The sequence below is a fragment of the Melanerpes formicivorus genome, unplaced genomic scaffold (assembly GCF_026170545.1).
Source record: "Melanerpes formicivorus ecotype bairdi unplaced genomic scaffold, bMelFor1.0.p_v2 SCAF_8, whole genome shotgun sequence".
NCBI lineage: Eukaryota > Metazoa > Chordata > Aves > Piciformes > Picidae > Melanerpes > Melanerpes formicivorus.
The window spans coordinates 13436419-13449158 of NW_027142360.1; the positions used below are offsets into that span (position 1 = coordinate 13436419).

General features: G+C 43.5%; 1 protein-coding gene across 2 annotated transcripts in view; it reads left to right on the forward strand.

The window, feature by feature from the left end:
* The first annotated feature begins 5892 nt into the window (after positions 1-5892).
* The window catches only part of BRAF (B-Raf proto-oncogene, serine/threonine kinase), an 89651-nt gene continuing 82803 nt past the window's right edge, over positions 5893-12740 (forward strand). Inside the window, exon 1 of one of the 2 annotated variants that reach the window (XM_068142192.1) lies at positions 5893-6298. In XM_068142192.1, the coding sequence (XP_067998293.1) occupies positions 6155-6298 (144 nt within the window). In that variant the 5' untranslated portion in view covers positions 5893-6154. The remainder of the gene's footprint in view (positions 6299-12740) is intronic. The other variant, XM_068142191.1, reaches the window with a different exon arrangement.

Consider the following 12740-nt stretch of genomic DNA (forward strand, 5'->3'; position numbering starts at 1 on the left):
ATCAAATTACAGCAGGCATTCAGGTCAGAAGCGCAGCAAGCCTGGATATTACGAAAGAAAATCCTAAGACTGGAACATAATTGGACAGTCATTTTCTGAACAGTAAAACAGCTTGTTTGAGATGGTATCCTTTCCTGCCCTTTCTTGGAACTCACCCAATCATGTTAATGGGTTTTTGTGCCTAAATGGGATAGTTCCGAGTTATAAAATGTGATTGTTCACGTTGGAATAATAGTGTGGGGAATCTAAAACTATTCAGTTCTTAAAGCAAATCAGCTTATCACTGTCCAACACAAAGGACTCAAAAATCAGGTATCCAAACAAGCTGAATGCATTAAAGCAATGACAAGGGATGCTAAAGTAACAGGAGGGTCTTGACTAATCTGAAACCTGAGACTTGGTCCCAGTTTCAGTAAAGTATATCAGGCAGGAAAATCAGTGCTCCTCATTCCTTTGTTTCCCTATTTTCATCTGCTTCCTGTTTCCTCAAGGAAAGCTGCACTTCTCATTCAGTATCCCCTTCTACTGCACTCTTTTGCTTCATCCCTACCCCTTGATTTCCACTGCCTGAAGCTTCTGTTCCATGTTAGTGGTTTCAGGGCTCATGCACTCTCTTAATGGTGCCTTATATGCCACACTTGTCAGTATTTACTATTCAATAGAATGTGTAGTTTTGTCAGTTTCCCCCTGTGCTGCTGCGTGTCAAGGCAGGAAGCCAGCAGAGAGGCAGAGCATTGTGATGCAGCATATACACTGTTGGACCCTGAAACCACCACTACCTAGATAAGGAAGGAAACAGGTTAGCATTTTGTTGTGATGATGAACAACATGCAGGGTAGGGGAGGACTGTATGCAAAGTCAGTCCTGTTTCCCAGTTGCATCATCTTTCCTGCTCCCTGCCTCCAAAGGAAAATGTTGGGGGTTTGGGCTTTCTTTTTCGCTTTTTACTTTCTGAAGGTTTGGGCTGTGGTTTAGGGAGAGAAAAGCAACAATTTTACAAATCATTACTCTAAAATAAATTCTGCTTGAATCAAATGAAAACTATGTAAATATTTCCAATATCATTACAAGAAAATCCAGAACATGCTGTTATTTATATATAAAAGAAAGCTTGTTAGGCCAACATTGCTTTTAATGGTAGAAAGAAAACTGAGTTAAGAACTTGGTGGCTTTACTTCTTTTTTACCTGTTTTTTCTCCTAGTCTCCATCAGTCCTCATCACTTGTGCTCATGCATTGAACTCTAAAGCAAAAAGCTATGAAGTCTCCATCAGCTGAAAAAAAAGTACAGATGAGATTGTCCAGCTGCCAAATTCAAATCATGACCTCAATATTACCTGATTTTTCACTGACGGTAGGAATGTTTCAGGCTCAGCAGTGTCACAGAATGGTAAATCTCCTGAACTAGATGGGGTGCTTGGTGCCATGGTTTAGTTGTTTAGGTGGGTTGGATTGGTTGATGGGTTGGACATGATGATCTTGAAGGTCTCTTCCAACCAGGTTTGGTTTATTCTAAATAAAGGTTCTTTCTATTCTAAAAGTAGGAGTTCTTAGTAAGGTACCAAAGGAAGAAATACATACTTTGAAGAAAAAAAAATACATACTTTGAAGAAAAAAAAAAAGGGGGGGGGGGGGGAGAAGCAGCCTTGCTTTCCCTATTGCCTCATACTGGAGCAATCAGACAGTGATCCCTAGAAATATGAGAAGACGTACAGTGTATCTTAAAGTGAGTGGGATAATAAACCTTACAGATGCTAAAGAGAAGCAGGAAAAAACACCCACCAAACTTGCATTCTTTCCTCAAAAAATATCTTGGACATTATTTGCCTGGAGCACAAACAACTAGTAATCAGAAACTGACTGAACTCTAGGTAACAGCCCATTTTTTGTTTGGCTTCACATTCTCTGGCCAAACCAAAAGGGAACATGAGTGTCATCATTAGTGTGTGTGAGTGTTCCATCAACATCTGTGTCTGTTAAGGGACTGAGTATTAATCTGATATGTAAAGGGTACCATTGCATTAGAATATAATAATAATAATAATAATAATAATAATAATAATAATAATAATAATAATAATAATAATAAAACAACCAGGTTGGAAGAGACCTTCAAGATCATCGCATCCAACCCATCAACCAATCCAACCCACCTAAACAACTAAACCATGGCACCAAGCACCCCATCAAGTCTCCTCCTGAACACCTCCAATGATGGTGACTCCACCACCTCCCCAGGCAGCTCATTCCAATGGGCAGTCACTCTCTCTGTATAGAACTTCTTCCTCACCTCCAGCCTGAGACTGTGTCCTCTAATATGAGAGCATTTATGGGTGAAGTGTATATTTGAACATACATTAGAAGATCTGTCATTGTTTTCTGATAGTGCAGAATTTAATCCAGCATTTTCAGAACTACTTGGGCCAAACACAAGTGCTACAGTGTATGGGACAAATTCTGGTTCTCTGCAGTGTGTGAAAAGGCTAAGCAGTTTTTGGTAACCTGGACAAATGTTAAGGGTACTTTAGACACCCAGAGTTTGTTTGCAATGTGCTGAATTTTCAAACCACTTAAAAAAAAGAATCAGTTTCTAGTAGCAGACCAATATGTAAATTATTTATTCTTTTAAACTAAGAAACTAGAAGTCTGGGGTTTGTTTGAGATAATGTCTTTTACTGCAAGTGAGACAAATGTTACATTTAATCTAAAATCTCCTTTGAAATTCTCTTGTTTGGAGCACCTCATTAGGATTAATTCCTTTTGTGGGGGAAAGGATAAAGATGTGTTCAAATGTTGACAATGACAGAGTTGTTGTCAGCTATCCACATAATTTTAACTTTTTTTCACCAACTCATTAAAAGAGTGTTCTCTGGAAGCTCGGATGTTGATTAGATCACTTCTGGTAGGGGTAATCTAGCTGAAGAGTTTGTCTTTTTACACCTGGATGTGGTTTATGATCTAAATTGGAAAAAAAAAATCTGAGGAGGGTGAAACCCTTGTGCATAACTAAGTGTTTGATGAGAGGTGGCAGGGTTTATGTTTACAAGTATGCAGTACCTGCTGCAATACCAGATAAACTGGCTGTGCTGCATTGTAGGAATCAACCAGCCAGTGCCTCAAGTGGCCTATGGATTTGAGAGCACAAACTAGCCCTGTCATATCTAGGTTATAAATCTGGTTTTGATCTATGCTCATAATGAAAGCTGTTCTCTGTAAAAAATTATATCAATTATCAGTAGATAGAATTTGGTATCACCAAGAAATAGTTATTAATGACACCTTCATTCATGATGGATTAAGCAGAGTCCAAAGAGGCCACCATGTGAAGGAGGAGGAAATTCCATTTATCACTAGGTGTGGATTTCCTCAGACAGAAGGAAGGTATAGCAGAAGTAGCAGGTTCTGTTCTTTACCTTAGGTGCAACAATGTGGTTTTTCTTCTCATGTACCTCAGGTGGTAACTGCTGAGTTCCTAGTCTTGGTTGTCAGTTGTCAATATTAGGGTTTAGAACTGCAGCCCATCAACTGTAGTAAGACAGACTAGCAATTCTATTTTATGTGAATGCAAATCTTCTGAAAAAATCAAAAGCTTAGAAACAAAGGCATGCAAGATTACTAAAAGCTTTGAAAAGATATTACAAGTTACAGAATTAGAATAGTCTACTAATCCCACTGCTAGAGTTATGCCCTAGGCATAAATTGCCTGGAGAATAAAACAAGGACTGTAGCTACGTGCTGTACATTGAAGCTAAATTATCCCTTGGTATAAATTTAATTTAAACAAAGGGACTTTGTTAGTGAATTCACATTGCTCTGTTGGCTTTTTCACAACAGGCTGTGTGCTGGGAGAGACCTATTATTTCTGCTGCCATTTCCTTCAAATATCAGATACATTTGTCTCAGCATTTTGTCCTCAGCATATATGCTATTTTCCGGAGTCTGCATGCATTGCATAGCAGGAGTTGCTGTTAATTATCCTCGTCATTAATGTGGCTGTGAGAGAGAAATTTCTAAGCTTGCTGAGCTGCTTAGTTTTCACATTTAGTTCTTACAGATCTGTGCAGCCTTTTTGTTGACTGCACTGCAGGCCGCCCGCTGTAGGAAAAGCTGTGCTCCTCTTTGAGGGAAGCATAGCCTGTCAGATAACTTAATATCCATTTAAATATTAACTAGATTGTTTTGCTTATTTCACATTTGTGTTCAGGAGGTGTTCAGTACTGTGTAGCTCCCTACAGGAAATACCCTCAGGTAAATCCATGCCCAAAGTTCCTTCCCTTTATATCACAGGGTCTGGTATTCCTGTCCCTGCTGTGATTTTCTGGTTCTATGCAGTCCACTGATGTTGCACCTATTTTATTTACCAGTTACTGCACAGCCAGTATCAAACTGAATTTAGAAATGTTTTTACACACCAACAGCCCCAGTGTGAAAAGCAAAACATAAATCTTGAATCTATCAGCAGGATTACTCCTTTAAGAGTTTGTATGGTTATGTATTCACAACTGAAGTGGAACAAAGATACAGAAGTTTGTGTTTGCATGTTTCAACTTAAGAGTTTTAATAGACTACCATTAAATATATCAGGCTGTGATAGAATAGTCTTCACCTTCTCTGAAATCCTGCTGCTGTTCTGGTATTAGCTGTTCTTTGTAATGCATTGCTATACTGTTGCCAAGTTGGTGTTTTTCATAATGAACTTTTCAACAAGAAAGCAACTTAAACCCCCCTACTTAGCAAATTCTTTTCATGTGTAAGCAGCGTTGCAACAGGTGTGGCATCCTGGGATGACATGGGGCAGTATTTTTACTGTAAACAGGAGCACTTTGGGAGGAGATGGCCACAGCAACTGAGGACACAAGAGGAGCAGAACAGGCTTAGGGGTGCAGCAAGAGCTGGCAGCTCCAGATGCTTCTTTTAGAGCTGGAGGGAGCAGTGTTTCCCTGTGCACCCTACCCACCACCTTGGCATTTACACCAAAGGACTAAAGCACATGTCAGGTCCTGCTGTGTGAGCCCACTGTCTTTTCCCCTGATAAGCCAGGCTGTCAGGGAAGGAAATCCCACCATGCAGACAAGGTGCAGACAGGGTAGATACTCGTATTTGGAAAACGGGGTCTGCTCCCAGGTCCCCAGACTGAGCAAAACCATCTAGAGGGTGAGATGTTACCGAGAAGGAAGGGGTCCTGATTTCTGTTGAGCTCACGACCAGGCCCTTCCCTCGCCTGATGCACCCTGTGTAAGCAAAGCACCGGCCGGCAGCAGCCGAGGGCCGAAACGCCTCAGCGGGGACAAGGGGAAACCAACAACAGTGTTACCAATTCCAGTAATCAATTATTTTAGTTGTAACTACAACAGGCACACCATCTTCGGAGGAAAATGTGATTTTTGGAAGTATCTGTCACTGTTGCCTGATAGGAGTTTACAAAACCACAACGCTACCGTTTGCCAAACGAAGTCAGTCCAGTGGAGAGCCTGGCGGAGCCTTCCCTCCCCTGGCTATTCACTGCTTTCACCGCAGTCCTGCTCTGGCACACTCTTAGCTCACACAGCTTGTCAGCTCACATCTCTTTCCCTTTTCAGTCCTGCCGGCACCTTGGTTTCGTTTCCATTCTATCCGCAGGTTTGCTGTGGCTGAGGCCGCCGCAGAGAAGGACCCCAAGCCGAGGCAGCGGTGGGACCCCGCCGTAGCGGCCCTAGGAGCTGGGCTCCAAACCTCCCCCAGGGGCGGGGTCTGCCCGCGGCTTCTCCGGGCCCGCCACCACTCCGCAGCCCGCTCGTGCAGGTGTCTGGCAACGCGCCGCCTGCCCCCACTGCCCTTTTGCGCCGCCAGGGGGCGCTGGAGGAAGGGGGGCGGGGCCGCACCGAGAGGGCAGAGCCAGTGCCCACGTTCGAGTTCCCAGGGCGACGGGTGGTCGCGCCGTGACGTCAGGGTGTTTCCCGGTGACGTAAGGCAGCTCATGCGCAGTGGTTGCGGTGGCGATTCTGGGTGACGTCACGGGCCGGGCGTGACGTGCCGGTGGCGCGGGCCGCTGGGAGCTGGCCGGGATCTGTGCTCACCCCCCTCCCCCTCCCACTACGGGTCGCGGCTGGGGGCGTCCCGGCGTCGGGGACGCGGCTCCCCCCTCTCCCTCCCTCGCCTCAACGCTTCGATCCAAGATGGCGGCGCTGAGCAGCGGCAGTAGCGCGGAGGGGGCCTCGCTCTTCAACGGGGACATGGAGCCCGAGCCGCCGCCGCCCGCGCTTGGCGCCTGCTACGCGGGGGGCAGCAGTGGCAGCGGCGACCCGGCCATCCCGGAGGAGGTGAGGCCACAAGGTGGCTTGCGGCAGCCCCCCGCCCGCCGATCGCGCCTCCGCCCCCTCTGGCCGGCCCGCACCTGGGGGCCGTCGGTGGGACCGGCCGGGGCGGCGTCGGTGGCGGCAGTGGGGCTCGCCGGGGCCTAGCGGGGCAGGGTGAGGTGGCCGGCGGCGGGGATCCCTGCACCGGGGAGGCCACGGCCTCCTCTCGCCTCCGACTCGCTCCAGCCGCCGCCGGTGATGCAGAGTTGGGGTGGGGAGGCTCCGCGCTTCGCCGCGGCCTCGGTCCCGCCGCGCACCCCCCGGCGCCCGCAGGCAGCGCCCGGGGCCCGGGCCCCTTCTGTACCGGGGGCGGCCCGTGCAGCCGTGAGGAGGCGGCGCGCCCCGACCCGCGGGGGTTGAGGGGAAGGGCTTCCCCCGCCCCGCCGCGCTCCGGCTGCGGAAGGGTGGCGGTCGCGGTCTGATTTCAAACAAGCCCTACTTCGTGGCCCCGCTGTCACGCTTGCTGTTACCTGGTGGCTCTGGCTGGCAGAGCTATGTGGAGGTTTTGTAATCGGCTTCCTCCGGTGGTTTTGAAATACTCGAAACATATTTTCAAACCGGGGTTGGTGCGTACAGCTCCTTTTGTGGATGTTGGCCTGGCTCGCCGTTTCTGCACAAGGGGTCTGAGGAAATGTTAATTGTCAAGGCACTGAGGATGTCGGGGTCTCTGGTTTGTGCCTTTCTTGCATACTTCCTGTGTTTGAGGGCATATTACTTAACTTCCCAATCCCATGGAGAGCAAGCAGTACTACTTGTTCTGCGAGGGTTAAAGTGTAAGTTGCTAGCACTTCTGAAACATTTTCAGAAGGTGGAATAAAACGTGCTATAACAACACAAGGTATTTTGCAGGTTGGAAAACTATAGGAATGAATTGCCAAATGCCATACATCGATTCGCTACTGGAGGTAAACAAGGATGCCAGAAGCTCAGGCTTCTTGTTCTGAGCATTAGGTGCTGAAGGTTATTTCAGCTTAGCTTTCCCAAGCATGTTGGTGTAATCAGTACAGGATCTGTCATCTGGGAGCAGTCCTGTGGCCCTGTGAGGTGCTGAGCCCACCAGGTAGCTGCTCCTTGTTGCTGTAGGGGAAGAGCCTCCAGGAGGGAAAATGAACTGGCTTCAATCATCAGCTCACAGAAAGCATCCAGTTTCACACCCGGCTCACTAGAAAAAGGCTATAGTTTTATCCATTTTCTTTCTTAATAGCATAGTGGATTATAGTGGAATTAATGAGTTGAGAGGTTTGACAATTACTAGAGCTCATGCTGGGTAGATGACCAGAAAAGAGAAACAGGGAAGGAGTTAGCCCCTATTGATGCTAGGGTGAGTTGAGATTGATTCCTTCATGTTAAGGAGCTACTGGCTTACTTGCTGAAGTCAGGGAAAAGTCAGCAATATACATGAATTTTACACCTAACCAGCAGGGTGATTAAATGTTTTGAGTAATGCAAGTCCAGTCTTAACTTTCCTGAGTAACAAGAAACTCAACTGGTTGAGAAACTTAAATACCTGAAGAGTGGGGTTTAACAAGTGCTTTCTTTCAGCAGGAAAATGAGGTTAAAAAGCTTCTTTTTTTTTTTGTCCAGATTGTGCTGGTGCAGCTGTGCATGAAACTGAATTTCTCATTTAGTTTTTTCTGATATAGCAAAAAAATTCTCTCTGGAATTATTTCAACAAGTAGTTTATACTATGGTCCTAGAAACAGTAATATCAATACAGCTGAGTTAGGTAAATAAACAGAAGCACAGGAGGATGGAATGGGGAAAGCAATGGCAGGAGGCAAGAGCTTTTAAAAAAAGGAAATTTTCCTGCCAGTGTAGAGTATTGGTGAAACTGCCTTAAGTCACCTGAACTACAAAAGCATTCTAGCCAGTCATTTGTATTCCAAATGCTAAATTACGTAGTAGGGATTCTCCTCCTGGCCTGAATGTCTTAGATGCCTACATGAGAGGGAGCAAGAGAAGCAGTCTAATGTCTGGAAAACCTACCAGCCAGAGAGGTTGGTATGTTCTAAGTATAAGTGCATCTATTCAAGATTAGGAAGAGTGTGTGGGTATTCTTGTGTTATTTATATGCAAACTCCTTATACATTGGAAATACTGAAACACAAAGGTCTAAATTAGAGTTTCTGATGTGGCTTTCTTCTTCAGTTAGCTAGTTCTTCCTCAAGTTGTAAGCAATTAGATTTTCATTACTGTCCAAGTACACCTATTACTTCACCTAAACCTGTATTTTTATTAAAGTTCAAGACCAAAAAATTGCTGATGCAGCTAAAATGGAAACTCTGTAATACTAAAACTAGTCTAAAGCATAGTGCAAAGTGGCAGAAGTGAGAAAAATACTGAAGTGCTTCTAACTCATGGCTCCAATGCAAGTGCATATTCTAGTGTTGTTTCATTCCTTCAGGACAAAGCAAATCTAAGCTTTAAAAGTAACCTTGCCTTGGAAGCCTATCAAGGAGCATAACCTCACTTATTCTGAGGATACACCTGGAAAGGTTTTAGTTCCATTGGGAACTGTCTTGATTTCCAGGAGGTAAACAGTCAGTTCTATATTCAGTTTCTAAGGGGTGGACAATGAGAATCTCTGACAGACCTTGAAGTAGTCTTACACGGACTTGTTAAGTTGCAGCCCTGAAGTTAAGAAGGTATTCTGTATCAAGATGATAATCAAGTGTAGTGTTGTTTGAAACCAAATCAACATCACACATTCAAGGGTTGGAGTATTGAAAAGCAAGCTGAAGCTCTGTCGTTCAAGTTGTGACAAGTTTTTAATCAAATAATGAGTTTAGATCTTCAGAAGCCTAACTGCTGATGCTTAAAATCTAATGAAGTCATTACATAAGAGTTTAATAATTGCTGAAGTATTTTTTTCTGTATCAAATTTCAAGACTAGTAAGGGTAGCTGTGCAGGCATTCGTATAGTACATCTAGGAAGCAGGTACCTCTTGGAGGCACAAGTGCAGGGATAAGTGAATTTAGCAGAAATTTTCCCCTACTGCTCACTGTTCCATTGCTGGGGTTGGGAGGCATAGGGTAAGTGCTGGCATCCAGAGGCATGTAGGTTGGCTTCTTCCCCAGCTTGAAATCTTAGGACAAGTGATTGTTTGGATGGAAGGTTTTCATAGTAGTACAAGGTTGTTGATATAATAAGGTGTGTGTGACAGCTAGGAGGAAAGGCTTTGGTCTTGTTGCTAGAGATTATTTACACTAATATTAAATAATTCAAGTGGAATTTTCTGTACTCACAGCTTTGTGTCCTGAACTGCTCTTTGGGACACAAAAATTGCTGTGAAGGTTGTGAAGTGACAGCCTGAGCTATTGGATGGTCAATCGTTTTCTAGGCAGCACTGCTGGAATTTATCCTGCCTGAATATTAGCTATATGTTTAGAAAACTTAATGTTATAAAACAGATTTAAGAAGAGTAATAAAATGCAGAGAATTAAAAGGTGCCTGTGACCTTCTAATAGGAAGTGGTGGGCTGTCATAAAGTTGCACAGGCACACCGAGAGAAAAATTGAGTTGGTTTTGTTGCAGTAGCATGGGGGGGCCTGTCATGCAGGGAATTAAAATAGCTTTCCTTTTAAGTTTCTAGTCTTCTGAAGAGTTTACAATTTAAACATGCTAATTATTTGTAAAGTTGAAACCATCTGAGGTGTTTCTCTTTCTTTACTTAATTGCTTTTGTAATTTTGAGAATATGTTGGATTTCCATTATATGCTGTTGCATTTGTGTTCAGTAATTGGGCTAACTATAGTCTGTGAATGACATCCTATTGAATGGTGAGAAGTTAAACTTCAGCTTCAAGGTATTTCATATCCAGGGAGTACTCTACAGGAGTATATCTCAAAAGATAAATAATTCTTTTGTTTTTTACAGCAGAGGAAAGACCTTAGCTAAATGCTATGTTAGACTTCGGGTCACAGCTTCAAGAAATATGTGGTCTTGCAGGGGAGAATCTAGAGAATAGTGTCAGGGGTGATCTGAAGTCTAGAAGATCAGAGCTTTGAGGACAGGCTGAAAAAAAATTGGTTATTTAAAAGAGAAATTGAAGCTGTTGAATCTGATGCAAGGAAGAATGCAAATAACTTGTTCTCAGCTTGTGGCAGTTACTCTAAGAAGTAGTGAGTTTAAATGGTAGCAGAAGAGAGAGTTTCATGTTAAATTTAGACCTTTTTCTTATGGCTAAGGGTAGTGAAGCATGAAAATACTTTCTTAACTTGTTTATAAAGTGTCTATTAATAGATTCCATCACCTCCTCAGCCAAACATACATCAGGAGTGATGGGGGAAAGTTAATCCAGGTGTAGAAAAGATGATGACTTCAGTAACCTCCTCATCTTTTCTTCCCTTAGGCTTTTTATTATTTGTTCATGGCAAAATCCTTGAGTTTAGGGGGGATAATAAGGAGAGTTCTGCTTAGGATATTTTTCCCAAAAGGCAATAGGGTAAACAGCTCTGTTCTGAGGTAGCTTGTTTGATTACACAAAACTTGCTTAGTGGAGTAGTAGCTTCTTCTGAAAAAAAAACCTGTTGTCTCAGGAGGCTTGTTGCTTGTCTCTGTGGATATCTACAAGCTGACTGGATACAAGGGCTGTACTGAGGTTTTTGTTAATTTATGTTGTTACTTGAGCCACTAATGCTGTTCCCCTTTGTATTTTCTTGTGGTTCTTAAGCTCAGAGACCTCTTATTTTTAAAGCTGTTCTAATAATATCCTTCTTTAAACTTGTTTAGCCAGGAGAGGCAGTTCCTTTGTTGCATGCAGTTAAAAATACTGTAGAACAAATTAGATTTGTTTTATTTATGGAGATGCCTTTTGATGGTAGTTTTTGTTTGGTGGTTATTGCTTTGTTTCCAAATGGAAAAAACACCAGCACTTCTGGAATGCTCCAGTATTCCACTTAGTTTTGTTGTTTTGTAACAAATATGTAGTTCATTGTTATTAATCATTACATCTATAGTAAATTTGACTGCATTAAATACTTTGGAGGTAATTTTAGTTAGAAGGAAATTAAATGTTACTTATACTTGCAAGAGAAACAAAAGGAGGTTTCAAGTGGTCTTGAAATATAGCTAATTTTCTTCCAATCCAGTCTTACAGATAGGCTGCTTCATGGTTGAGAGGTGTGTTGTGGTTTGGTTTTTTTGAGACACTCTTTGGCTAAGCATAAGTTTTATCTAAGTATTATTTTCACTTTTGAAATGTAGGCTAATGTGCAGTACAGTAGAAACGTAGTCATAACTGTAGTCCCTAATGGTTGGTGCTGTGTGGTGCTGTGCCTGATCGCTGCAGTTACAACTGAAGTCAGTCTGTGCTTTGCCACCCGGAGTGGGAGGTTTTGCTGTCTCCGGTGCCTGCCCCAGGCTACTCAGACAGATCCACTCCCTTCTGCCAGCTTAGTTCCACACAGGTATTTTTCTAAGTTGATTCAACCTGCTAATGCTGAAGAAAATTTGCGTTGCTTGTGCTGGGTTAATTTTCTGAAAGCCTAGTGAACTGAATCTCCTCCACAGGGCACCCAGTTAACCTCCAAACTCTTGTGAGATAGACAAAAGGAATCAGGTTAGGGAGAGCAGTGGTAGTATGGTGGGAGTTTCCCCTTCCCCTGTCCTGTGCAAGTGCACTGACCCTTATTTTGTTCGGGGTTTTTTGTTTGTTTGGGTCTTTTTTTAAAATGTGTCTATTTGAACAAGAAGTCTTGTTCAGCTGAGGCTTCCTGAGCTAGGCTTGCAAGGCTTACATCCTAACACTTGGGATCATTAGGGTGTTGAACTTCACATCCCAGGTTGTAACAATCTTACTCAGTCTTTCATGATTGCTTCTGGGTGTACCTTTCACAGAAATATGATTACATGCTGTAGTTTTGCCTGTGTGCTGGGGACATGAAGGTCCTCTGTGAGCTTCATGTATTGCAAGTACACTTTTCCAACAGCTTTGACCACGTGAGAGTTCTAGGTACAGAATTCAGGTTTTTGAGGTGTGAGATGGTTTTGGTAGTTTTCAACTGTTCACACATCTGTGTATGTGAACAGAGCTGCTTTCTCATAGCGAGTGTAGGGTGCAGAAGTCAGTATGCCAGATGTATTGCTGTGCTTCAGCTCTTTTATTCTGCTTGCTCTTGAGCTTTTTAGGTGTACAACAGAATTTTCCTCGTCTTCCCTCCTGCACACAGTTTCTTTCTAAAACAATGACATAGATTTATATGCAGCTGATTTCCTCTTCTGTGACTAGTTCTAAAGATAAACAAGGCTGCCTGATGGAGAATTACATGCCTTTTCTTCTTTTTTTGTCTGATTAAGCCCTTGGCTGCAAGTGTTTGGCTTGTTACTTCACCTTCTCAGTGTTTGTGTGCTTTGAAGGAGCAGCAACAATGCCTTTCGTCTTTCTGTTTCTTATGACATTTTGTG